Source organism: Corvus cornix, chromosome 8 (assembly GCF_000738735.6).
Source record: "Corvus cornix cornix isolate S_Up_H32 chromosome 8, ASM73873v5, whole genome shotgun sequence".
Classification (NCBI taxonomy): domain Eukaryota; kingdom Metazoa; phylum Chordata; class Aves; order Passeriformes; family Corvidae; genus Corvus; species Corvus cornix.
The window spans coordinates 8,491,190-8,517,464 of record NC_046338.1 but is presented as its reverse complement, the minus strand read 5'-3'; the positions used below and the strand labels follow the sequence as shown (position 1 = coordinate 8,517,464).

Here is a 26,275-nt window from a genome sequence, read left to right as displayed (position 1 = left end):
CGCGGGCCGCCGAGAGCGGGCAGGGCCGCGGGTTCGAGTCCCGCCCCCGGCGGGTGGGACGGGCGGGGAAAGGGGCGGTGAGGCGCGGCGCGGCGGGGCATGCATGGCCTGGTTGGTGCCGCCCGCCGCGGACCCGCTCTGTCCGCTCGCCCTCCAGGCTCGGAGGGGGCTGCTGCTGGCAGACATAGCGGTGACAAGGAAGCAGTGTGGCCCGGCAGCTGCCTGCCGTCTGCCTGCCACCAAGCCGTGCCAAAGCCGTGCCAAAGCTGCCACGGTAGCCGGCCCTCGGCTGACACCCGGCATCGCCAGCCGGCGCGGTGCGGGATTCCCCGCGCTCCTGCTGGGGAGATGCTGTCCCGGTCGGCGCTGGGATGCGGCTCACAGTGCCGGCAGCGGGGAGGCAGACAGGGAAGGAGGGCGGGAGCCGTCAGCCGGGATGCGGGATGGGAAAGGGTGGAGATGAGGGTGAAACGTCGTGAGGCAGGAACATGTGATGAAGACCTCGGGAGGAGGAATCCCAGGGTACGGTCTTTCCCTCTCTCTTTGGCCTGCGGTCCCGGCGCGGAGCCAGCCGGTGCCGGCGCTGGGGGACTCGGGGCGGGCAGTAGCTCCCAGCCGGTGCGGCAGCGAGCGGAGCGTTCCCGCGGGATGCTCCCCTTCCCTTCCTCTCCTTTCCCTTCCCTCCCAACAAGCGCTGCCGTGATTTGGCAGCCGCTCGGACTCTGGACCTGCCTCTCCGCCCCGCATTGGCTGCCGCGGCCGGTGCCGCCGGGGCGCTGGGGGACACCGGAGGCAGCTGCCGGCGGCTCTCAGCGGGATGATGAAGCTCCTGTGGCTGGGCGTGGATGTCTCCAGGGTGCTGCACCTGGCCGCCGTGTTCTGCCTGACCTGCGTGCTGCTGAAAGCCATCCAGCTGTTCCACCGGCGGCGTGAGCTGCTCCGGGCGCTGGCCGACTTCCCCGGGCACCCGACCCACTGGCTCTTTGGCCACGTCCACGAGGTGGGGGAGAGCCGGGTCTGCGCTGCCGGGAGCGAGGGGGAGTGCGGGGAGCAGCTTTCCCGAGGGGCGTGTGGGAATGATGCTAGTGGGACTTGTTCCCGTGGTCCGGGAGAACTGCTGCTCCCAGTCCGGGGGGTAGGTGAGAGGCGGGCATCCCTTTCCTCAGCCAGAGCAGTGTGCTTTCGCTGCCCGTGAGGCTTAGAGAGAGCATGGCTCACGCAGAGCTCCCGCAGGCTGCTGCAGACTGCACGGTGGAAAAGGGTGGTGGCTGGTTCGAACGCAAAGAGAGCGGTAATACAGTGTGGCATAGGCAAGGTCATCTCGGGATGTGAGCCGGCATCGGTGCTGGAGGCAGCAGAGCCGCGCTGCTCTGTCCGGGGCAGGCTCCACTGTCACCTCTCTGCTCCTCTGACAGCCAGGGCAGGGCCGCAGAAGCTCTCCTGCGGCGCTGAGCTGATGAGATGCTGACCAGATGCTCGCTGCTCCTGGCATCCAGGAGTACATTCTCTCCCCTGCCAGCTTGCATCGGCCAGGTGAACCAGACAACTGATCATTCTGAGCCACGTTTAAGCCACAAAACACGCCACAGGCATTGCATCTAGCACAGGGACTGTGGATCTTCTTACAGTTGCATTAAAGCCGTGAACAACTAAACTCACGTACATAGGTGAGCCTTGTTCTGCTCACTGGTGGCAGGGATGACTCTTCCCCGAGGTATGCACTTGCCCACACAGATCACCGCGGCTGCCTTGGCAAGCAGATTTTCACAACTCATCAGCAGCCTCACGAGGCGTAACTAAGCTTGCCTGATGCAAAAGGCTTTTCTGTACGTGCTAAAGGCTGCTTAAAATCACCTTGCCCTCTGCTGGGCTCTGCTCTTGTCTTGTCGTGGCCAAATCTGTGGCACATTAAATAATTGGCACCCTGAAAAGTGTCTGGGAAATCAGGAGACCTTCCAGGGCTTGTCTCTCTGCTGTGGCAGTACCAGTTTTGCTGTGCTGGATGGGACAAGCAGTCTTTTGGCAATGTAAGCATGAAGATGGGCCAGTTCAGGGCTTTGTTACACTGCCAGTTAGACTTTAAAACTGCAATTAAATAAAGTATGTTCTTCTGTTTGTTAGTTGTGACTATTTGTCCTGGACGGGAATTTGTGCCAATCACTTGCTGTCATCATGGCTAGGTTGTTTGTGGCTCAACTTTTACCTCAGACCATGTTTGTTTGAGAATTCCTTTTTGAAGATTTAATCATTTGCTGATTAATGCTGCTGAATTCCCAAAGCCTAACAGTTCATCGAGCCAGCAAAGAAACCAGCAATGCTCTGGGCACACGCTGAATACAAAGTTTGCACACACCTCGAGGAGGGCCTTCGAGCTGTATTCAGGGAGAGCACTGACATTTCCTGTTCTGTTGATTTAACTGATTATTTCCCAGTTTGGATCCAGGCCAGTTTAGAATCTCAAATGTATTTGTCATGCTCTGGGTGGATCTCCTGGGAATACATCACTTTGTTTTAAGGCATTCTCCGGGTATTAGTCTCTGCTTATCCAAATCGCTCAGTAGAAATGACATTAAAATATCAGGAAGAGGTTGTGTGGAGCTGTTCAGTCTCACTGCAGCAGCACGACTTAGCTAAAACCCAGAGTGCCAGCCCTGAGCTGACCAAAGTGGCTCCCCATGGCCGGGGTTGGTGGGAAGCAAAGGACAGCAGGGTCACTGCCCCACTGGCACAAGGTGTCAGTTCCTCAGCAGCCCTTTGCCCACTTCTGCCCTGTGTGGGGAGGAGCCAGCCCGGCTCTGGCTGCACGAAGGACAGCCTCATGCTCAGATTTCAGCTCCTGTGTTTTGTCTATCATTTGCTATCAGTGTGTAGTCATTAAAAGTGCCCTCAAGCCTCTTCCTTAGATGCTTTTAGTGTTGGATCCATTTCAAAACTTGCATTTCAGCATGAGATCAGGCAATTACCTTTCTTTCTTAGACCCAAGTGGGGTTTATGCTTTTCTTTTCAAGCCCCCAAGGGAGAAAGAAGTAGAAGTAATGGTCTTTCATGCAGAGCCGGGTAGCTGGAGCCCTGATTAAGGAGTGGGAGCTTTCTATTCCTCTGCAGCTCACAGAACTTTACACTCTCTGCTCCAGGAGTGCTCGGTGCAGCAGGTTACTCACCTTGAGGGTAACCTCTCCTCTTAAATAAACCCATTCAACCCTCTGGCCAGCACAGGAATGGTTCTTGACAGCACAAACCAAGGCTGGTGCTCCAAAACAAGGCTGGATGCAAAAGTTTCTAGGATTAGGACTTCTGCCAGTGAGACTTGCTCAGCATCTCCCAGTTACTTCCATTATGCTTTCTGTGATTCATGACAGGAGAAGCACAAGCAGCTGTATCAAAGGGACTTTCACATGTTCAAGTGTCACTTAGCTAAAGGCACTGTGCCAAGCCCTGCTTCTGCTGGCATTGCTGAAGAGGTGGGCACTGAGGAGGGCTTCCTCCTTTTGCCCCAAAACTTGATCCCTGAAATCAGAGAAATTGATGGTTCTGTTTACTAAGTTCACAATCTTGAACCTGAGTAAGTGAAGTTGAAGCTGAGCTTTCTGTAATAAGTAATAAAGGGGTATAGTTCATAATTCTGCTGCGTGTGGGAGACACATGGGCTGTGCTGCAGGGACTCCCCCAGCTCGTGAGGAAGGGGGTGCTCAGCCTTGGAGCTGAACCTGGACATGCCCCACCCCAGCCTGTGCAGCCCCTGGCAGACGCCCCTTGACTCCTGAGTATCCTGTCCGAGATAAGCCGCACGTGGCTGATAATTTGATGTGCGTGATTATTTGAGTACGAGCCATGTCCTGGGTTGAGAAACACCAGCCAGACTAAAGACTGAGCTGAGCTAACTCAGCACGAAAGCGCCTGAGCAAATATTCACTTGATACAGTCAATAGGGTGACTTTGTGGCTGATTTCTGCACCAGTACGCTGATTTAATTAATCTTCAAACTTCAAGTCAAAGCAGCAGCAGCAGCTCTGTCAGACCTAGCTTACCAAAATCCTTCCCTTTGCATATTGGCCCAGAGTAGTTTCTGTTCAAAGAAAAAAAGAATCTTACAAGGTTTTGTCTCTGTGATTTTTTTCCTTTGCTTGTGACTGTGGAGATTTCCACGGGTCTTTCCACTTGTTCTTTGTCTATTGCCTGAACATAACAGCACAGGCTATAAAAGCAATAAAGCAGTGATCACTTTGGAGTGAACCTGCCACTGCTGCTGGTATGAACGCTGGTGCTCATGCTGCTCCTCAGATTGCAGCTTCCAAGGACAGGAGGTAAATCTTTCTAGGAGCACCAGCTCTTCGTTGCCTATGAAATTCAATTCACAGAAATAAATGAATTCTTATTGTAATGATATTAACCAGTGTTCTCTTCACTCCATTGGTGACTTTGGACTCATTCTGTTGAATTTTGCCTGGACACTGGCCTTCTCCACCTAAATGTCTGGAGGAAGCTGCGATTTCCCAGTCAGGAGGCATTGCTGCACTGGGGCAGACCCAGCAGTGATGCTGTTGGCTGCTGTAAAAGTGCTGCTGTATTTTTTCCCAGCTGCAGGGTGCTAATTGCTCAGCCATGTGCAAGTGAGAATATATTTGCTTGCCACAAGTGCAGATGCTGTCTGGGACAAATCTGAGTCTTCTATGGAGTGGCCATGGAAAAAGAGCAGGTAACATATATGAGCTGATAGGCACCGCCTCGTTGCCTAAGGATGTTGTCTATCTCAAGGTCAAGTGATAAGGAAGAATTATTTTATATGAGCTTTAAAAGTAGCAAACATCTCTACTACCCATGCTCTGCAAACACAGAGGAACAACACCTTGTTTGCCCTTATCTGGTTTTGTGATCAGAAAGACCTTGAACTTTTAAGACAGAGTATTGAGAGATTATTTAATTTTTTTTTCTCTGAATCTATGTATTCTTTCTCTTTTTTCTTTTCCACAACTAGTTTCTCAAGGAGGAAGATGTGCTGGACAAGTCAGAGATCTGGGCACAGAAGTACTCATATGCTCACCCTATCTGGTTTGGGAGTTTCTCAGCATTCCTGGTTGTTGCTGATCCCGACTATGCCAAGGTTCTGTTGGCCAGAGGAGGTGAGAGATTATGGCTTCAGCTGTGGAGCAGCAACCCCAGCCTGCAGATTTCCCATGCCAGCCTCAAAATTTACAGCAGGGCACGGTTTCACAGAGAGGGTTTCTTGCAGAAATCATCTCAAGGCATGGAGAGATACTCCTCCTTTGTGCAGTGCCCTGGGTGCTTCAGGCACAGGGCTGCAGGGCTGACCTGACTCCAAGTGCATTGCTGGAAAATCAGACTTCCTCAAATGCTCCTTGAAAGTTAACTACTCAGTGCCTGATCCCAGCAAGGAGAAGACACCTGGGAGCTTTTTTCTAGGCTCAGAGATCTGGCTCCTACTGCAGAGGAAGATCTTTATGCATTGAGAAGAAAAGGTGCTGAACAGTGGTCTCTGAGAGGGTTAACCATTTATCACGCTGTACAGGCTTTGGACTACCAGTATTCTTGTTTTTTCCGGTGTGGGCATCTGCTTTTATATGTGCTTATTGCCAAAGTTGTTTTGTTGTGAAATACTGGGAGTTCTGCAGGGATGCCACTGATTTTGCTTCATACCCAACCAAAAGTGAGAGCCCAGAGGGAGCTTTCAGCTGCAAACCAGTGGGTACATGCTATTGAAAATATTGAAAATACCATTTTATTTTCTCTTTTTTTATGGTTTTTTTTTTTTCCCACAGACCCCAAGGATAATGTCAGCTATAAACACCTTGTCCCATGGATTGGTATGTATTCCCAGGGCTTTGCCTGCCAGGAATGATTCTGAAGTTAGACAAAAGCATGTTATAAATAAACAGCATTGTACTTGCTCCTTGATGGAGTTATACCTAAAAGCTTCCTGCAATTATTACATTTATTGATAAAGGTGCTAAGTAGTTCTATTTATTTTCAAGGAAGGAAAGTTCAGACATAACATATGTACAAATTCTTACATGTCCACAGATAGCAAAGGCTGGTGGTGGGAGAAGCTTAGATTCAGTGGAGGACTGGTGAAAAATATATCTGCTGTTCCGAACTTTCTGAACTTCTCTATTCCAGCGGGGTTGATGTTTCTTTTCAGAGACACTGTTGTGCCATTTCGATGGGCAGGTCTTTCCTCAGCTCCGGGAACCCTGGAGCTGATGGCAACATTTGCAAAGACCCTCTCACAGCAGTTCAGACACGAGATTTAATCATGCTCCTTGCTGACACTGTGTCTGCAGGCAGGTGAGAGCAGCCTGCTGCTTGTTCCCAGCAAAACGTGCCTTGCCTGTGTTTCCCCAGGGAATGGGTTGCTGATCTTACACGGGCCCAAGTGGCACCAACACCGAAAACTCCTGACTCCAGGGTTTCATTACGATGTCTTGAAACCGTACGTGGGCCTGATGGCAGAGTCTACGAATGTGATGCTGGTAGGACTCACAGTGCTCCTCTCTCTGCCCTGTTTTCTTTTCCCCATCCTGTCTGGGTAGGAGGTAAATGCTGGAGCAGGGTTTTCTTTACCTGGTAATTGTAAAGACACACTGTGTCCTGGTGGTCAGTCTTTCTGGGTCACCCCAAATCCCTGCCCTTGAGCTGGAAAGGATGAGCAGGTTGAGCCTGTCTGCAGTGATGACATCTCTGGTACTGCCTTGGGATCTGTGGCTGAGATTTCAGGATGAATGTTACTGCCATCCCCAAACCCTGCATGATCTCAGTTCCAACAGCAACTTCTTACAAGGTGTTTGTCTAAATGAAGAATTGAAGTAAATAAAGGTTCATAATAAATCCCCCAAAAATAAAGGTTGTAGCAGAGCTACACTGTAACCTAAAGGGTATCATTTGCTGTTGGCATACCCGTGACTGGACTGCAATCCCTGCCATGCCTCATAAACAGTGAAAATGCATTGTTCTTCAATCCACTGGTGCTGGGCAGGATGGAAACCAGTAGGAATTACAGGCAAAGGGCACCAGGCTTTGTGCACATGAACTGGAGGAGTCTGGGTGCTGGATCTGTTCCTTCTCCTTCACCACCCTCACTCCAACCTCCCCAGCAGCTTCAAACGGATCCTGGCTGGATTCCTCCTGCGGCCCAGGGAGCAGCCAGGAGCCGAGGGCTGGAGAGCCAGGAAGACTTTTGCAAGGCTCACAAGTGCCTGGGAGTTTGGAATTCCGTGTGCACAACGCCAGCGCCAATTGTGTGAGCCCGTGCCACCAGGTGGCAATCGTTGTATGTGCTACGGACGTGCATCTGTCCCTGTAAGCCTGGTTTGGACCGTACTCCTCCCTCTCCTCTCTTTCCCAGCTTTTAAGTCAACTCATTCCTTGCCACTGTGAGGGGACAGAGGATTCTTCATCACTTCATGTCTGCTGGGGAAGAGAGACAGGATTTATAGTTTCTCTAGGGATCAGAGTGGGGCAAGAGCTCCTGTATTACATGCTGGGAAAATGCACTGGCACAGAGATCGTGTGACAGAGAAAAGAACCTTGCTCCGAAGTTTGCATCCTGAGCACCAAGCTCATATGTGCTCACCAACAGACCCAGTGAAGCCCAATGCCAGCATATGCTGCTCCTACACAGAGAACACACTGCGTCCTAAGGAGGACTTAGATAACTCTCCATCCCCCAGAAATGCACCTGTCCTGGGCTTCTCCAGGGTGCTCTTGCCTCAGGATAAGGTGTAGCAGGGCTCACCACCACCAGGATCCAAGAGTAGCAGCTGCCTGAGGCAAATCTTGTATTAACCATCCCACTCTTGGCTTCTCTTCTCTGGGATTTTGATGGTGTCTAAGGGATCCCCTTTTTTTTTTCCATTTCTCAGGGATGTATCCCTATCTGAGCACTCATTTAACCAGGGTATGACTGCAGATCCATGCAGAACTGACCTTTGCCTTCTCATTTCTGTCTCCTTTGTGCCCTAGGATAAGTGGGAAAAGCTAACAGCAGACGGGAAGCCAGTGGAGCTCTTTGAGCACGTCAGCTTGATGACTCTTGATAGCATCATGAAATGTGCCTTCAGTTGTCACAGCAACTGCCAGACCAACAGGTCAGTGCTGGCTGCCCCAAACCCTGGCAGGAAGTTTGCAGCTCAGAAGGGAAATGGGCAAATTGCTTGTCACTGTGCTCCCAAATTTACAAGCTTCCTATTTCCCACTCTCCAGGAAAAACACCTACATCCAGGCTGTCTACGACCTCTGCCACATGGTGCACCAGCGCCTCCGCATCTTCCCCTACCACAATGACATCATTTACTGGCTCAGCCCCCATGGATTTCAGTTCAGGAAGGCCTGCAGGATTGCTCACGACCATACAGGTATTCCCTGCTGTCATCCTCTGCCAAAACTTTGGAAGGAGGCAGTCAGTCCCTCCTTGCCTGTGCAGTGATCCTGCCCAGAGGCTCAGAGCTGAGATCCAAGCAGACCATCAGCTTGCAGTAGTGGTCTGATCTAGGCATGAAGCAAAGGGGTCCCACAGCTACCTGGTTATTAAACTGGACTAATGGAGGAATTGCCCTCAGGAAATGCTCCTGTAAAATGGCCAGAGACTGGTGAAACAAGGGATGAGCACTGCAGGCAACACTAATGCAAGGAATGCTTTTATTTTCCAAGCCAGGTGTGATTTTAATGCATGAGGGGTGTGTAAAACAGGCTGAAAAGTCTGTGGTGGACTAAGAAGTTTGCAGAAAAGGATGGCAATATCCATGGCATTTGTTGCTGTGCTGCTGAAGAGCTGAAGTGCCTGGGGTGCAGAAGCACAGATCAAATGCATCATGGACTGAGCAGTGCTCACCCCCTTGGGTGAGCTTTGCATTCAAAGGCAGGACAGTTTTGCAGCTTGGCATCTCCTGGTCCTGCTGAACCTTTAACCCTTTCTCCCCCAGACAAAGTGATCCATGAGCGAAAGGAATCCCTTAAAGATGAACGGGAATTTGAAAAGATCCAGAAGAAGAGACATTTGGACTTCTTGGACATTCTGCTGTGTGCCAAAGTGAGTGGTGAGGAGTGTGTATGTGGCAGGGCACATGCCAGTCAGTTTTTGCAAGGGTGCCACAAACCCCCAGAGACCCTCAGGGTCCATTAAAAAAAATTCAATCCATAAAGAAAAAGAAAAATTAGCCCAGTCCCACCCAGTTGAAGAGAGACCAAGGTGATCCAATTTTCCATTGTTGAAATGTTGGCAGTGTCTTTTTGGGTATACAACCTGCAGAGGGATTTCATAGTCCTGGTGGTTTAATAAGGAGGGATAAAGAGATTTAAAAGTGAAGGGAAAAGGGCCCTGAATTCAGTGTAAACAGACATTGATTTTGTTTATATGTATCCCACAGGCAGCATCACGCCCCTTTTGCAATAGCAGAAAGAATATAAGGATATTTATATATTTATATATGTGTGTGTACTGTAATATATATATATATATATAAATTTTACATGTATGGTCCACTGAGAGTGTTTCTGGACTTTTAGGATGAGAATGGAGCTGCATTGTCTGATGAGGACCTGCGTGCCGAGGTGGACACATTCATGTTTGAGGGCCACGACACGACAGCCAGCGGCATCTCCTGGCTCTTCTACTGCCTGGCAATACACCCTGAGCACCAGCAACGGTGCAGGGAGGAGATCCAGAGCATCCTGGGGGACCGGGACACAATCCAGTGGTAAGGCTGCACCATTTCCTCTGCTGGTAACTCTTTTCCTATCTCTGCCATTTCTAAGTGAGCAATGTCTTCAAGGCTCAAAAGCTGGGGTGCTAAAGGTTGCTGCATGCCCAGGGACTTCACAGGATGGAGCAGATCCTTCAGCTAAGTCTGCCACCCTGGAAGGGACATTCTGCATGCCATACAAGTCCTGGGCCACCAGCATTGCTCTTTGCTCTCTCCTGTTTTCTCACCACAGGACATCATAGATGTGCTTTTCACCTTTCGCTGTCACGCTGCACTTGAGATTGTTCAGTGGTTGTCCAGGTTGTTCAGAGGTGTCCTGGCATCCCCAGCCTCCAGCAGCCTGTGACTGGACATTGTGGGTGCCTCTGTTCTGTTGCAGGGGGATCTGCTCAGGGGGTGGATGTCTGTGGGTGAAGGGACCTCCCAGCACAGGCAGTGGGGGTGTGTGGGGCTCAGCCTGCCTGTCCCAACAGGGAGGACCTGGGCAAGATGACTTACAGCACCATGTGCATCAAGGAGAGCCTGCGCCTTTACCCCCCAGTGCCTGGAGTGTCCCGGCAGCTCAGCAAGCCCATCACCTTCCCTGATGGACGCACTTTGCCGGAAGGTCTGTAAATCCCATTCCCGCTGCACAAAACTCTGCTCTCAGGCACCAGCTGCATCCTCGCTGGCACAGATGTTCAGGCTGGGCTGTGCAGATGTTCGCTTGTTTCTTTGTCAGTGAGCCCTCTTCTCCTCCTCAATTGTTTTCCAGGCAGCATCACTGCAATAAGCATTTACCTCATTCACAGAAACCCTGAAGTATGGAAAGATCCTTTGGTGAGTTTTCTTTTGATCTCCTAATAATTTTTTCCCTTTATGATGTGCCTCTTCCCATGTGCCCTTCACCCGTTAGCAGGAGAGAAGAATTCTCTCACTCCTGTGGGATTCTTCATAAATTAAGGGGTGTCACATTTCTCAAGATACCAGTCAGTACTGTGTTCTTTAAATAATTGCTTCTGCTTGCTGCATATTCTTAATTTCCAGGTGTTTGACCCTTTGCGTTTTTCCCCGGAGAATCTCTCTGGCAGGCACTCTCACGCCTTTCTGCCTTTTTCTGCTGGAATGAGGTAAGGGGACTTGAACACTGAAGGTGTAGTGGGCAGAAACAACCACCTGCAGTCCTGGCCCTGCAGCAGTGAATAGTTAAATGAGGATATAAGTGTTTGTGTAACAGAGGGGTTCTGATACCAGCAGGCAAAATGGGAAGGCAGCATTGCCAAGCCCCTTCTGGGGACAGGGAACTGGGTCCCAAAGCTGTGGAACATTCTGTTGGCATCCTGCAGGGAGCCTGCTATCCTCTCCTTGATGCAAAGATCCCATCCCACCCTCCTGCCCTTTCATTCCCCCTTCTCCCCTCCCCTCAATCCTTCCCTTTGCCCTGTGCTCACTCCTTCAAGGCAAACACCTTGCAGACCTTCCCTGCTTGGAGACCCACCACCTCATCCCTGCTGGCCTCTCCTTTGGTTTCCCCATGTCCCTCCTTCTCCATGCTCATTGAACACACATTTATGAGCTCCCAATATTCCTCTAAATTCCTCCTGCTCAGCCCATGCCTCTGGTTTCGCTGCCCAAAGCACTGCCTGGAGCCCCTGAGCTGCAGAGGAGAGGATGTGTGCTGGTGTGGGAGGGCTGGGATGGGCTGCGGGTGTTTGCTGTGCCCAGCACTGTGGTGGAGGTGGCTGAGCTGCTCTGTTTCTCCACAGGAATTGCATCGGGCAGCAATTTGCCATGAACGAGATGAAGGTGGCACTGGCTCTGACCCTGCTGCGCTTCGAGCTCTTGCCTGACCCTGCCAAGCCTCCCCGCAAAATAACTCGGCTCATCCTTCGCTCCAAGAATGGGATTCACCTGTACTTAAAGAAAATCCGCTGATGCTGGAAACGTTCCTGCCTTTACCAGAGGGAGGGACCAAGCAGATGACGGACAATGTTTCTTTCTCTGGGGCAGAAGTGCAGGGCAGGATTTGGGGATGAGGATTCCTGATTTCTGTGCTTTGTCTACTAGCTGAAAGCCCTTTTCAGGCTAGGCCCAGGTAGCTGGGATGACATTGCACAGACCACTGTGAGCCATCTGCTCCAGGGCACTGATCTCAGAGCAGCCAGGCACGGCCATGCTGTCTGTCCCCTTGCACTGCCATAAGGGCTGGCCTGGCCTGGGAACATCTGCAGGTCCCACCAGCTTCCTTCTTACCAAATCCTGCCTTCACACTCGTGTCCTGGCCAAATCTGTGACCATTTCCAGGCCTGCTCCGTCGTCAGCACCTTCCTCAGTGCCTAGAGGTCAGCCCTCCTCTCCTGCAGTGGGGACGGCCTGTGGCAGGCCTCTGTCTCACTTCTCACACTCAGTGGGTCTCTATTTTGTTGAAAGCACTGATTCCAGTTTGGGCTCTGAAATTCTGCCCAAACTGCAAAATATTCTGTAATTTTTGTCTTAATAAACCAATAATTTTTCCTGCAACAGCAACTGTGTTGTTTATATTGACGGTGCTTGTCTGCTTCATCACAAATGCAGTGTAAAACCCATTTAGAAATGGAAGATGGAGAGGAAGCCCATGAGCAGCAAGAGATGATCCTGGACAGGCCAGGAAACTGCCTGTGGGTCTCCAGGCACAGCCAACACAGCATCTCCTTCCATGGGCAACTCTAACAGGGGTCCAATAAGCAATCTTCAGTCAAAGTTCTGATAGTTAGAAGGTGTGTGGGAGAGGGGGGGATGTCCCTGTTTTTTTTAGTATTATTTTATTTTCTTAAGCTGATAAAGTTATGAGAGTTGGTACACTGGAGGACACTAGTGAGCTGTCCTCCTCCCCTGCAGGGATCATTGTTGGGATAGAATATCACACATCAAATGTGGAATCCCAAAGGCTGCTGTTGCAATTATCATCACAGTGATGTCAGCTGTGGTTCCAGGATTGTGAGAAGGCTGCTGTGCAGTAAGACAGCAGCTGACTTCATACAGCTCCCCCCTGCAGAGGCTGGTTTGCAAGGATATGCTGGGGCAGCCCAGGAGAAAATCCACTTTCTGCAGCTGCCTGTCCCCTCTTGAGACATGAGGTGCAGCTCTTGAGCTGGAATCACAACTATGCAAAGAAGAGAGACAGAGTATGCTTAACAAAATGTAAAAAGTTACAAAACTATGAGACACCACAAGCTCTTTGCAGGGCCATATCAGGATGCAAAATTATCTCGATAAATTGAAAAACTGCGGCAGTGAATGGGATGCAAGTCTGAAACATAAGAGCAGGCACAGACATTGCACAAAGACAAGAGAGGAAATGACTGACAGGCAGCAATCTCTCCAGTGGGTATTCAGAGAGACAGAAAAGGTAATAATAATCAATAATATCCTGCTGTTGCAATCACAGCAAACATCATACTTGGATGCATAAACACAAATATTTCTCAAAAATTTTTCACTTGCTTCTCTTTCAGCAAATGAAATGAGACAGTGTCCTTCAACCCTGTTTGGAGATTTAAGTATAAAAGCAACGGCATCTACTCCAAGCTTGCATACTCTAAAGTGCAAAATGAGAAAATTTTTAATCAAAATAACTGAAATTACCAGAATAAATTACATATATCTCTGTATTGGATGCAATTTTCTTTTAAAGACAAGATTTGAAAAAAATGCCATCTAAAGAGGAGTGGATGGACCTTGGCATTCCAATGTGAAAGATTAAAGCACGAGCACCTAATGAGCAAGAGCAAAGGCTGAAATCATGGTGTACCCACTGAAGGAGAGTAGGTTAAAGGGGATAAAACTAGGGGAGCTTGACATAACAGTCCTCGTCTAAATAAATGGCAGCTGCTAAGTTGCATTTGGGTAGATACAGATTACGTAACATCAAGCACTCCCTAAGATTTCTAAAGCCCTGACATAGGTTATCTGGGGAATCTGCAGACGTTTTAGAAGTTGGTGACTGGTTTTACTGGGTACTCCAGAAGCCCAAAGGAGGTAATGGATGTGGTGTAAGGCTGGGGCAGGTTACCTCTGGCTTGGTTTCTGTGAGTGGACTGAATTGGGAGTACAGGAAAAGCTGCACTGCTGCTTTCCCAGCTGGAAACACACGAATGTTCCGGGCCCTGGGATGGAAAAGCCTGACTGTTCCTGTCTTCATCCTGTTCAGCCATTGTCCCCCTTGTGACTTCTAGGATTCACTAAAAATCTGCCTCTTCAAATGTGAAGAGGAAAAGGGAAGATGCTCTGCAGCATTCTCACCATCCTCTCTGTGTTGTGCTTGTGGCTTCTTTGCATGAGAAGGGAGCAGAGCCTGGTTCCCCTTGTAGCCACCCAAACCCAGCACAAGACCTGTTCACAAATCTCTCCTTGGTGCTGTCACCCCCTGAGGCTAGGAACTGGAGACACTCTTCCAAATAACCCCACACATGGCAGCCCAGCTCCCAACTTCCCTGAGCCACATGGGCCAGCACCTCATGCCAGGCCAGCTCTCCATGCCAGGCTGGCCAGCCTGAATCCCACATCCTGCATCCCACATCCCGTATCCTGCATCCTGCATCATCCCACATCTTGCATCTCTCATCCCACATCCTATGTCCTGCATCCTGCATCATCCCACATCCTGCACCGTCTCACATCACAGATCTTCCATGTCTGCTCTGCTTCTGAACTGGAGAGTGGGCCTGAGGCTGCAACAGGAGCTACTGTGCCCCAGGGCCAGAGTGAGCCAGATCTTTCCAGAATGTGATTCCTGAGAGCAATTCCCCCCAGTTGCCTTTCCCCTCCTGGGTATTAGAGACAAGGTAATAATAAAAAGACCTGGTCACGTGGGATGTACTGCTCACAGCATTAAGGACAGTCAAGGACCAGCTGCAGAGAGCTTACCTCATTCTTTAATCCTTCCCTACTTTCTGCAGAAAGGGTAATTGCAAAGATGATGGGCTGACCTTGGACTGTCTGAAGGATTCAGACCTTCAGATAACTATTTTAACAAGAACTCACGGGAGGGGCTGTGTGAGGTGCAGCAAGGGTTAAGTCTTTGTTTCAGTTAAAACCAGCCTGGATTTCTCTCATTGCAGCTTGGTTTTTCAGCAGCAGCAGGGCAAAGGTGCCACCTACTCCCTCACAATTACTCCTTTCCCCACAGACTGTCACCAGCACTGTGCAGCCGCATCCCTGTCACGTGAAGGGTGTCTGTCCATCTCAGTTCAGTGGTGGCACTTTTTCAGATGCTTCCAGGCATGTTGGAAGCAGCAGGACCAGCAGGGAGAGCAGCTGGCTTGCAGCACCGGGAATGCTGTCCCTGCACAGGACCCACGCTGCTCTCCAGGAAAATTCACTGTCAGATGGCACCAGCAATTTCCATCTAAACTCCGCTGGGATTTTACACTGGAAGCAGCCTGTAAATTAAGTAAATATTGCAACATATTTGTAGGACAGCTGTATTAAATGCTTCCAGATATACATTCATCCTTGAGACGTGTGGTCAGATGGGATCCAGGCAGCTTGCATTACTCTGCAGCACTTGCTGGGCTCTTGCCATGATTTTCTCATCTATCATGTGTTTGGAAGCTTGAAATGTTATTATTTTTTTTGGCATTACTGTTACATTTCATCTGTCATCACTGAGTGCTGCAGGAACACACAGGGACAGATGGGCCTGGACTCTTCCTCCTATCTGAATAAACACAGGCACAACCAGGGAAAGCAGCTGCTGCAAGATCACACTCTGGGGCAAAGTACCCAATTGCCACCTAAATTTCACCTGCTCAGTAAACCAGTTCTTCTGCAATGAATTCCAACAGTGTGAGTTAAATCAGTGAGGAAGAGCCTCTCCTTCTTCTGCTTAGGTGTCTAAAGTAAGCGGAGAAATTCACAAGACCCAGAAAGAAAAAAAATTCCCAAATTTCACAGCCTGCTGTGTCTGTGGTTGGGGTATGGGATGGAAATTTTTCAGTGTAAGTGGGTTGTTTTATGTTGGTGGCCTGACCTGTTGTGGCCCCATTGCCATCACGTGAACATCTGCAGCATCGAGCCAGCCCTCCAGAGGCTCTCTGCAAACGTTTGACAGCCTTCCAAGTGTCCTTTAACACCCAACTGCAGTTTCACCAGTCTCAAATGTCCAGAAGGTCAAGCCAAGCTTCTGGTCCCCCTGCCAGCCCCCCCAGACTGCTGTGGCTATCAGAAGACCCTTGTACCTGCTTTTTCATGCTGGGATCTTCTTCTGGATTCCTCCAGAGCTGTAGATTCTTCTGGTGCTAACAGATCGTTCTGGCCTTGTCCCAGGCCCTTACAATGATCAAACCAGTACTGTCCCTTTTCACTTTTCTCCGCTTGCAGCTCTGCAGCAACTTCACTTTTCCTTTTGAACTTTCATGATTTCTTTCCCTGCAAAACCGTCTGAGTTATCTTCCCCAGGCTGTGAGTGTTCATGGCCCCTCTTGCTGTGAAACCTCTGAAATACAGGAGAAAGGCTTTTCTCTCCCCTCCACCAGTGAAATATAGAATGCAGAGGCTGGAGGCTGGGTTAAGCACCCAGTTTTGCTATCACCCAAGCTCAGATTCTTGCTCCAAATCCCCATAAATGTGGGTTTAGCCACTCTGTCCCTTATGTTCCCTCCGTATCAGCTCAGCACTTGACATCTCACTTGACCTTCACGACAACCCATAAGCTTTGGCTTTGGGCTCAACAGTTGTTATTGGTTATTTTATAACTATAAGGGAGCCAGTTTGGTAAAAATTGACCTTGTTCATGGTCAAACCAACTGTCCAGGGACTTTGTCACCACTGAGAATTTCTGGGTTGTTATAAAAGTTTCATCTGTGGCTGCACCAGAAACTCCATCCACTGGCCTGTCCCCTCCACTTGTGGGTTTGGGGGTATTTATGACTTATTTTTTACATCATTACTGAAAGGTGCCAGCCAAATCCAGATTGGTCAGTCTGGCAATGGGATAGGTGCCACAGGAAATTCCAGACAGCTCCATTGGCAATGAACAAAGGCTCAAACATCAGACCTCCCTGTTTTCCTTGTGCAGACCTTGCAAGAGACCCAACTACACAACATCATTAGATTTAGGAATTTGCTGCAGGTCTTCACGTGAGAGTTTGTCACGGCAAACTGGGTCCCTCATGCTCTGGCTACCACCAAAGCCCTCCCTAAGAAATACCTAACCCGGCAGATTGCAGCTTTCTGCCTCTTAAAGATCAACCTTTAACTCTCCCCTGAACTTTCACACAGATCCAGCTGGCTCAGTATAACAAGAAACACTAATTTTCATGAAGATGGCCAAGTGTGTGAAAAGGTAATGCTGCTCAGTGTAGTGCCTACCAGGGATGTTCTCCAAGGCAGTGACACTGAACATCAGATAAACAGTATGTTTTATCAACAAAATGACTCTACAGGCAGAAAAAGTGGGACATGGCATATTTTAGACTAAAAACTAAAGGAAAGTGCCCAAACATCAGAAGTCCTGTGTCTCAGAGATGTGTTACATTGAAGAGAAGCACTCACAAAGTTCAGCAGCCCCTATGTTGTATCCTATCAGACTATCAGCCTCCACAAATGATAACCCATTTATCCTCATAATATCCCAAGACACAAATGGGACATTACTTCAGCCCATCTGGGGATCCTCCTTTTCACAATATGCCTGGAAGTCACCCACACACATATGCTTCCAGTCCCAGTTCTCCACCAGCTCCACATTGCCATTCCAGGTTTCTGGGCTTATGGGATGTGAGTCCAGGTAACCAGCAGGATCTGCACAGGGATTCCTAGGAGGGTCCTACCTGGGCCCTAACCAATCACTTCAATAGAGAGGTAAATGCAGTGATACAGAGCCTTTTTTGGAGAAGGTGAGATGCCATGTGGACAGAGGAAGGAGGGCTCACCAGCACTGTAGAGGGAACATGACCTTCCATCACACCTCCCCATCATGTGCTCTCCACCTTGATGCCGCTCACTTCACTGCTCTGCAGCATTTCCTCTCCTTGTCTCATCTACTGGCCGTGGTAATTCCTCTGGACTGCAGTTTTGTCTCCTGCCTTCTCTGTGGCAGGAGCCCTCGGGGAGTAGGGCCACATCCCTTGTGAGCTGCTGGAGTTATGTCCATTCTCTCGATTACAGCCCAGCAGTGCTGGGTGATGCTGCAGTCACCCAGAGCGCTGCTTTTACAGATGAAGGTGGCTGAATCCATGCGCAGCTCATTGGGAAGAGGTGGCCTTTGTGTTCCTCACCTCATGCGGGCAGATGGATGGCTTCTATACCTGAACTGTCTGAGGACAGCACAGAGCTCAACTAGAGCCCCAGCCTGCCTACATCTCACCTCCTTCCTCCTCTGTCTTTGTCCACCTGGGCATGGAGGACTGTGAGTGTGTGACAGCGCTGCTGGGACTTCAGAGAAAGCAGGAAAGATTCAGAGGCTGTCTGTTATCCAGGTTGCAGGGGCAGGCTGCAGAAAGCAGGTCAAAGGGCGAGTGGGAGCACAGGCTGCTGGCTGAGCTGACGCAGTGTTTGCCATGATGTTCCAGCAGCTATAAATTGCTGTCAGCTCCATTTCGCCAGACTCCGCTCCTGCAGAGGAGGAGGGAGAGGATTTTTACCTGCACTGAGCTCCCCACCTGGCTCAGGTGTGAGAGCAGCAGGTGAGAAACAGGCAGGAGAAGGCAGTGTCCCGGACCAGCATGGCATCTCTGCTGGACAACATAGCCAGACCTTCTGCTGTCGTCCTGCAGCTGTCTGTGCTGCTTGGTGTAATCTTTGTGCTGCTGAAGGTGCTCCAGTTCTACCGGGAGAGGAAGAAACTCACCAAAGCTCTGGAGGCATTCCCTGGCCCCCCAAAACACTGGCTCTATGGCCACAATCACCTGGTAAGGAGTGAGCTGGGCTCAGCCGGGGTGGGTTTATCCCAACTGTGCAAGGTATCAGTCAGGATGAGAAGGACTGCATGGGATGTGTGTGTCCCCTGCTCCTGTGTCTTCCTTCAGGAGAGGACCTCTGCAGAAGGAGTGCCAAGACTTCTGCAGGGCAAGAGGAAAGGGTGCTGGATATGAGGTGTACATCATTTGGCAAAAAAGAGTCATGCTCTTTTCAATCATGCCCTCAAACATAGAGTTATGGAACTTCCATGAAGTTCTTTGAGTATGAGCAACCATAAAACGTCTCTTTGTTACATGAAACCTTCTACCAGTAGGAGTGCCTTGCCCTATAGCCACTGAAGAAGACGGCCACAAAAGCAGGGCATTTTAATGCAGCCCATTTCCATCATTTTATGGTGAAGATGTTTTGCTTTCACCCTGCATGCCCACCTTGCACTGCTGAAATTAGGAACAGGGGTGTGATAGCCTTGGTCTGCCTGGCCTGTCCACCAGGCATCCTGGCATTGCCCATGCCAGCTGTAGACTCCCAAGTGCAACACGGAGCTGCTCCGAGCCTGGGCCGTCCTAAGGTGGCTCAGCTGCAGCCAGCCCAGCAAGGGACACTCCGTGGAGCTGTCTTGTGCTGCAGGGATTTGGTGGCTCAGGCAGCTTTTCCTCTTGTGCACAGTCCCCTTGCAATGCTCATCCTGTCCTCCACCTGCAGCACAAAAGCCCCTGTGTGGAGAGTCCGCCCACTCTTCCTTCATTTCCCAAGAGAGAATGTCTTGCATGTGCTTTCCATGAGAGTGCAAGTTTAACCTCTGCTCTCCCTTCCATGTCCCTCTTTTTTTGCCTTTATTAATCCCTGATTAATTCTCATTGCAGATACATTCTGAAAATTTTTTACATCAGATAGTGTCATGGGGAGAAGAATATCCCTATGCCTTTCCCAGATGGTTTGGACCAGTCTTGCCTTCTCTAGTTGTCCATCATCCTGAATATGCCAAAAGCGTACTTGGCCGAACAGGTAAGTCTCTACATTTGGTTTTGAGAAGTCTTTGATGCTTTCCTACCAAGAAAATACTGGGAAACTTACCTGGAATCATCCCCTCTGCCAGCTTCCTTCACAGCTATTGCAATTCTTTTGCTCCTCTTCATGAACTGCCAGCCTGCCCCAGGTTTTATGGAGCAGTTTGTATTCTTGTGCAAAACAGTGACCAGGTTCCTGGGCACTGTTCCTTCCAGTTTCCTGTCAGTTCCCAGTTTGAGGGTCATTTGTCTTATTGTCTTCTATGGATTCTACCACTGCAATATTTGTGCTTCCCAGTAAACCCAGTAAAAAGGGTGAGCTGGCATGGCAATGGCTCTCAGAAAGCATCTTAAGTTTTCTCCTCTGCTCCCTTCTGTGGAGCATGTGAGTGTTAAATACGGGGCCATCCCCAGTAACTCCCATCCATTGTTCTCAGTTTTTAAATTTGCCGTGGCTGTTTCTTTTCCACACACATTTTTTTGTTCTTTCTCTGTTTTTTCAAGTCCACTGCCATCATAATTGTAGATGACCGCTTTTAAACGCTACCTCTGGTGGTACAATATTTTATGTCTTGAAATGAGAGTAATCCCATCTTGTGATTTAGAGGGTGAAATCCGTTGCAAATTTATCCTGAATTTCCTCTTTTGTTGTGCTGAATTCATTATTCATATATTTCTGATACCTGCTCTGTTTTACAGATCCCAAGGCTAGTCTACCCTACAGATTCCTAATTCCCTGGATTGGTAAGTCAGAAGAAGAGTAAGGATGTCAGAGCTATGATCAGAGCCTGAAGGAGCTGATTGTCCCTTTGCTGTTTGTGCCTTCAGGGAAGGGGCTGCTGATCTTGGAAGGAAGCAAATGGTTCCAGCACCGGAAGATGCTCACCCCAGCTTTTCATTATGATGTTCTGAAATCTTATGTGACCCTGATGTCAGACTCCGTCAAAGTGATGCTGGTAAGAATCCCCACTCCTGCTACTTTTACATTTCAGCTGTGAAACAGTGAAAATAATCAGATCTGTGAATGAGTGAGAGAAAGAGACTGCACTTAGATAATTTCTAGAGTTTCACTGAACTTTTGGAGTAGTTTGGAAGTTCTGAAATTTCTCCCTTCACCTTCAGTGTCCCTTGGGACTCTCCACTTATTCTTTCTTTTTTTGCCAATAAAATCAACCATTGCAAGAATATCCTTTCATACCTTGACGTGATACACCTGGAAAAAGAAATGCACAGAAGAGTTAGATTAGATTAATGGAATATATCATGAACTACGGCCTCTGCTTCCAGAAAAGAAAGCAATTAGCACTGTGGATCTGGGAAGAGGGACGGGAAAACTTGACCTGACCACAGATGGTAGTCTGTCTCTCCTTACCCCTGTCTCTCCCTCTAGGATAAATGGGACAAGCGTATCAAGGAGAGGAAGTCAGTGGAGCTCTTTCAAGATGTCAGCTTGATGACACTAGACAGCATCATGAAATGTGCCTTCAGCTTTAATTCCAACTGTCAGACTCAGAGGTCAGTGCCTGAATTTCTAAACCCTGGCAAAGCAAGTGCTCCTGTTTCACCACTCATTTTGCTAACACCAGCTTTAACCTCGGCCTCCTTACAGCAACTCCCACTATTACATTAGAGCTGTTTATGACCTGAGCTGCCTCCTGAACAAAAGAATCCAGACTTTTTCTTTCAAGGATGTCTTCTACGACCTGACTCGCAAAGGCCGTGAGTTTCAGGATGCCTGCAAGCTGGCCCATACCCACACAGGTATTCCTGCCCTTCTCCCCAGTCCTGTCCCCCAGCTGAACCTCTCCCCCACTTGTCTCTGGAGTGGCTCAGAGCAAGGTTGCAGTATGCGTTGGCCAGAGGGTTACACATTAAACAAGAGCCCAAGCTGATGACCGAGCGGTCAGGTACATGAGGGTACTCTGAAGAGGCAGGATGCACCGAACTGATCTCTCTTCTGTGCAGATCAGGTAATACAAGAAAGAAAGATGTTGCTCTCCAATGAGAGGGAACTTGAAAAGATCCAGAAGAAGAGACACCTGGATTTTCTGGACATTCTGCTTTGTAGCAAGGTGAATGTTTTAAATTATTGTACCAAATGCCAAAGAACAGAACCGTGTGGCACCGAGGGTGCAACAGCACAAGAAAGGAAGCACAAGAGACACCAAATCCTTCAAACCCTTTGGGTATAAAAATAAAAGGCCTGTGTGATTAGGCATTATATGCTCTCCTCTTCATTAGGATGCAAATGGAGTTGGATTGTCCGATGAGGACCTGCGTGCTGAGGTGAACACCTTCATGTTTGAGGGTCACGATACCACGGCCAGTGGGATCTCCTGGCTCTTCTACTGCATGTCATTGCACCCTGAGCACCAGCAACGGTGCAGGGAGGAGATCCAGGGAATCCTGGGAGATCGAGATACCATTGAGTGGTGAGCTAGGAGTGCTTATTCCGTTATCTTGAACTCTTTTTCTTACCCTTTAAGGCTTTTGACATGGTCTCCTACAACATCCTTCTCTCTAAATTGGAGAGATATGGGTGGACTGTTCAGAGGTTGAGGAATTGTTTGGAAGGTGGCATCCAGCAGGCAGGGGTCAATGTCTCAATGTCCAGATCAGTGACAGGTGGTATCCCTCAGGGGTCCATACTGGGGCCAGTACTGTTTATTATCTTCATCAGTGACATAGACAAAGGGATTGAGTGCACCCTCAGCAAGTCTGCTTTCAGGGAGGACCTTGGGAAGATGACCTACACCACGATGTGCATCAAGGAGAGCTTGCGCCTGTTCCCACCAGTTCCTGGTGTGTCCCGACAGCTCTCCAAACCCGTCACATTTCCTGATGGACGCAGCTTGCCAGCAGGTCTGTTGAGTTTGTTCATCTTTCTTGTGGCTGTCCGTGACAAGCGGGGCTTCCTTGCTGTGTGTGGAGAGGCTGAAGGGTCTTCCAGACTCCCTTCTTTCTCCCAAGGGCTGTATGGAGCTACCACGGCTTTGCCACCACAGCGAGCCCGTAAAGGGTGGCCAGACAGAGTCCAATGACATGCTCCAGGGTGGTGGGGTGTTCACAGAGCTCAGAGGGGACTTGTGGAGTGTTGTTCCTGGCCAAGTCAAAGTGATACACTGATGAGAGAAAGGGGCCTAGCTCTAAGGCCATTCTTTTTTCCATGTGAGGTTTCCGGGAGATCCCTGCCAGATCTCCTGCAACAGCCGCTGCAGAGCTCAGGGAGGGAGAGAATCCCAAAAACACCTCTCCTGCATCTTCACTCTGAGGTGTCATCAGCTTTTTCTCCCTTTTCTTTCACAGGCTGCCAGATTGGACTGAACATATTTGCTATTCACAGGAACCGGGATGTCTGGGAGGACCCCGAGGTATTTCACCTTTATAACAGGAAAGGGAAGATGATCTCTGAGCCCAGACATCCATTCCCCTTGGACCAGGCAGCCTGTGCCTCCTTGCTATGTTTTTTTTTCCCTTGTCATTCCAACAGTCCACATCCAAATGCAAAGTTCAGTTGAGTTACCAAACACCCCAAAGGCTTTGAATATGACAAAGTGCTGGGAATGGGTGTTCAATAGTCTCTTTGTGCATGGTGACACAGAGATATCCAGACTGCTTTCAGCTGCCCACTTAGAATGGTTTGAGAAGTCCCCAAGCCCTTCAGGCCGGGGAGTGATTTGAAGATGATATTTTAGAGGCATCAAGAAATAACTGGAAAGTTTGAGGCAGGGTGCATAGCTGTCTCTCTGTCTGGAGAACAAGGATCAGGCATCTCTGGAACAGAGGGATCCTGACTTGGTCATTACTGCCATGGATAAGGAAACACCTGCAGGCATCTTGGGCATTGTGGTGGGTGACCTGGATATCTCCAAGGGGAAGATCCACTCGGTGGATTGTAGAGAGATGACTGTCATCTGCAGCTCTCCCAGGAAGAGCAGAGGCCATGTCCAGCCCTAACTTGGGGACCAGGGAAGACCTTGGTGCTACTCAGATCAGACCAAACACCGAACAAATGGTCTTTGTTTCCCCCACAGGTTTATGATCCCCTGAGGTTTTCTCCAGAGAACTCAACACAGAGGCACTCCCATGCTTTCCTGCCTTTCTCTGCTGGATCCAGGTGGGAGATCCTTCAGCCCTCTCTTTCCCATCAGGCTGCCTTGCATGTGAGACCTAGCTCAGAGTCAAGCCCCTGCAGCTAATCCTCCCTCAGTCTCCACAAGCAAAGTTGGCCTGGCCAACTCAAGCAGGCTTTCTGTAACAGGATTTCCTATTACAGCATCTCCTGTAATGGGATTCCCATGCTCTGTCAGCTCCAGAGCACTTCCCACACCCCAAGCTCTGTGGTCACGGTAGGATTTCACACATTTTTTGTGTGGCTTTGTGGAGATGTTTACATTTTCTCTTGCCTGCAGTGGGAACATAGCTCCCTTGTTTAAGGGTGAATCCGAGTGCACCTCCAAGCCAAGCTGGGCCCACCTCTCTGTGGTTCCAATGCTGTATCGATAGACAGATGCAGGATACTGAGGTCTCAGTAACTTGCAAGAGGACCACCACACAGAGCCAGAAATAACCTTTTAGAGGTGTCTGGATCCTGGCTGCACTTCTTAGTGAAATAAGCCCCAGTTCTCTCAATCTTGTATCTTTTTCCAATGCCTATTAATAAGAAAAATAGCAATACCCCACCACAGAATTGAGTTCATCAGGGGCTTACTAGATAAGCTGTGGTGTCATCCTCGCAGCAGCTGGAAGTCCCCCAGCTCACACATGGGGTGAGTCCAGCTTGGGGGTGGTCAGGGACGAAGGCAGCAATCGGAGCATTTGTCACCCCCTCCCCAGAAACTGCATCGGGCAGCAGTTTGCCATGAATGAGATGAAGGTGGCGCTGGCCTTGACCCTGCTCCACTTCGAACTCCGCCCAGACCCATCCAAGCTTCCCATAATGGTACCACAGATCATCCTCAGGTCCAGCAACGGGATACACCTGCATTTGAAGAAGATTTTCTGATCCTGTGGGGTACCATAGCAGGGGGGCAAGAGCTCTCCCAGGGGAGACCCTCCACCCAGAGATTTAAGAGGGGAGTGCCAAACAGACCCACAGTGGCCACATTGGACCTCTCCCATATTAACCCTTGTCCTGCTGCTGTCCAGAGGCTCTTTGCAAACACCAAACCCAGCAGGTGCAGGTCCCCTCCTTGCAGGGGGAGCAGCACTGCTAAGGGTGTTCCACAGCATGGCTGTGGCTCATCCTTCACCTCCACGGGCGTCCTCCATGTCCTGCTCATCTCCTCACCTCCAACCTGCCCTCATACGCTCCCTGACAGGACTTCTGTCACCCATCTGTGGATTTGTCCCATTGTCAGTTCCCCGCTTGGGCTTGGCAGTGACCAACGCCCGGCATGGTTTGCACGGATGCCTAAAGCCTGGGCGCTGCCCCAGCGCAGTCCCTGCCCTGCCTCCAGCCTGGGTGTGCCAGGGCAGGAGGGCTCCTCCCGGCTGCCTCACTGCATCCCCACACACCACCCTCCAAAAGATTCCTGCTCTGGGGCTGGCACTGTGCCCACCATTATGGAGATGAATGCCTGTGGTTGTTTTCTGCCCCAGCTCTGAAATTCCTTGGGCTGAGGGTAGTCAGGTGCCAGCGCAGAAACCTGTCACCAGCTAACCTGGAGGAAGCACTTGGCACACTGGAAACAGCATGTGATCAGCCTTGTTCTCCTCTCTGAAATGAGAATAAAGCCTTGTGGGGATGATCTCCAAGCATGGCTTTGGCTTCCTTTGCATCTGGGGGTACAGCAGGCCAGAGGAAAGGCTGTGCCCGAGGGTGCAGCCCTGTCAGTGTTTTGTCAAGCCACAAGCACTGTTTGCACGCACCCTGTTGAGCCTGAGGAGCCTGTTTCCACACATCCCACCCATCCATCACCTCACCTTTGACTCCAGGAGTTCCCATGGTAAGGAAACAACTGAAATGATATGTGGTCAAACAAAGCAAAACAGAAATACACACTGCACACACAAGAGTGCTGGTGGTAAGAACAACATCAGCTTGCAAAATAAAACTGGAGGAAACATGAGTCTGCCTCCAACCCTGTCCTGCAGAGGCTGAGAGTCGACAGCTCAGTTCATGAATGGCCTGCCCAAGGGGTGCAGGTGAGCACTGGCCCTGGGACTGGGCTTGTTGTGGGGGCACAGGGAGCCTTTCCCCAGCACCAGTCAAGGTGGACCATCTGGATGAGCTGCAAGTCCGGAGTGTGAAATGGATCACTAGGTGGCAGTGGGAGACCCAGAAAAAGCCCTCCTTGGTCCCTGGTAAAACCCCCTGGGCTTGGCAGGCAGCTGATGTACCCTATCCCTGGGGACATCCCTGTGCCCACCCTCAGCTGAGCAGCCACTGCTCTGTCACAGTCCTTGGCGTGTCAATGGCATTACCCACAGCCCGGGGGAAGTTTGTCACTGTGAGGGCCTGGGCACCCAGCGGGCATCAGGGGAAACTAAGGCATGAAGGCCTGCATATGTGCCATGCCACAGTGACAGACTGTGCAGCTTTCACCCACAGCAATGGCATCACCAGAATCACTGCAGACACCAACATATCCAAACCATGTCTGTCTGTCTGTCTCTCTGGGCAGCTCTCTGCTGATGGCCAGATCAGGACAGCCAATCTGACCATCTCCC

At 50.0% G+C, this 26,275-nt stretch overlaps 2 protein-coding genes across 2 annotated transcripts; both read left to right on the top strand.

The window, feature by feature from the left end:
• Nucleotides 1-603: 603 nt before the first annotated feature.
• On the top strand, nucleotides 604-12,221 carry LOC104695529 (cytochrome P450 4B1-like). The gene is made up of 12 exons (XM_010409445.4): nucleotides 604-1,000; nucleotides 4,976-5,120; nucleotides 5,778-5,822; nucleotides 6,361-6,488; nucleotides 7,978-8,102; nucleotides 8,218-8,369; nucleotides 8,937-9,043; nucleotides 9,520-9,710; nucleotides 10,190-10,323; nucleotides 10,471-10,535; nucleotides 10,743-10,825; nucleotides 11,462-12,221. The coding sequence occupies exons 1-12, from the start codon at nucleotides 818-820 to the stop codon at nucleotides 11,628-11,630; spliced, it is 1,527 nt and encodes a 508-aa protein (XP_010407747.3). The 5' UTR covers nucleotides 604-817; the 3' UTR covers nucleotides 11,631-12,221.
• A 6,040-nt stretch (nucleotides 12,222-18,261) lies between these two features.
• Nucleotides 18,262-25,362, top strand: LOC104695528 (cytochrome P450 4B1-like). The gene is made up of 12 exons (XM_010409444.4): nucleotides 18,262-18,586; nucleotides 19,460-19,601; nucleotides 20,303-20,347; nucleotides 20,432-20,559; nucleotides 20,994-21,118; nucleotides 21,213-21,364; nucleotides 21,569-21,675; nucleotides 21,845-22,035; nucleotides 22,332-22,465; nucleotides 22,910-22,974; nucleotides 23,638-23,720; nucleotides 24,440-25,362. The coding sequence occupies exons 1-12, from the start codon at nucleotides 18,401-18,403 to the stop codon at nucleotides 24,606-24,608; spliced, it is 1,527 nt and encodes a 508-aa protein (XP_010407746.3). The 5' UTR covers nucleotides 18,262-18,400; the 3' UTR covers nucleotides 24,609-25,362.
• Nucleotides 25,363-26,275: the final 913 nt, after the last annotated feature.

Excerpts from the sequence above, each read along its gene's own strand:
- LOC104695528 (XM_010409444.4), top strand. The coding sequence starts at position 18,401 with ATGGCATCTCTGCTGGACAACATAGCCAGACCTTCTGCTGTCGTCCTG. Across the intron at positions 21,365-21,568 it reads GCTGGCCCATACCCACACAG|ATCAGGTAATACAAGAAAGA; the intron begins GTATTCCTGCCC and ends TCTTCTGTGCAG. Across the intron at positions 22,466-22,909 it reads TGGACGCAGCTTGCCAGCAG|GCTGCCAGATTGGACTGAAC; the intron begins GTCTGTTGAGTT and ends TTTCTTTCACAG.
- LOC104695529 (XM_010409445.4), top strand. The coding sequence starts at position 818 with ATGATGAAGCTCCTGTGGCTGGGCGTGGATGTCTCCAGGGTGCTGCAC. Across the intron at positions 1,001-4,975 it reads TCTTTGGCCACGTCCACGAG|TTTCTCAAGGAGGAAGATGT; the intron begins GTGGGGGAGAGC and ends TTCCACAACTAG. Across the intron at positions 5,121-5,777 it reads GGTTCTGTTGGCCAGAGGAG|ACCCCAAGGATAATGTCAGC; the intron begins GTGAGAGATTAT and ends TTTTTCCCACAG.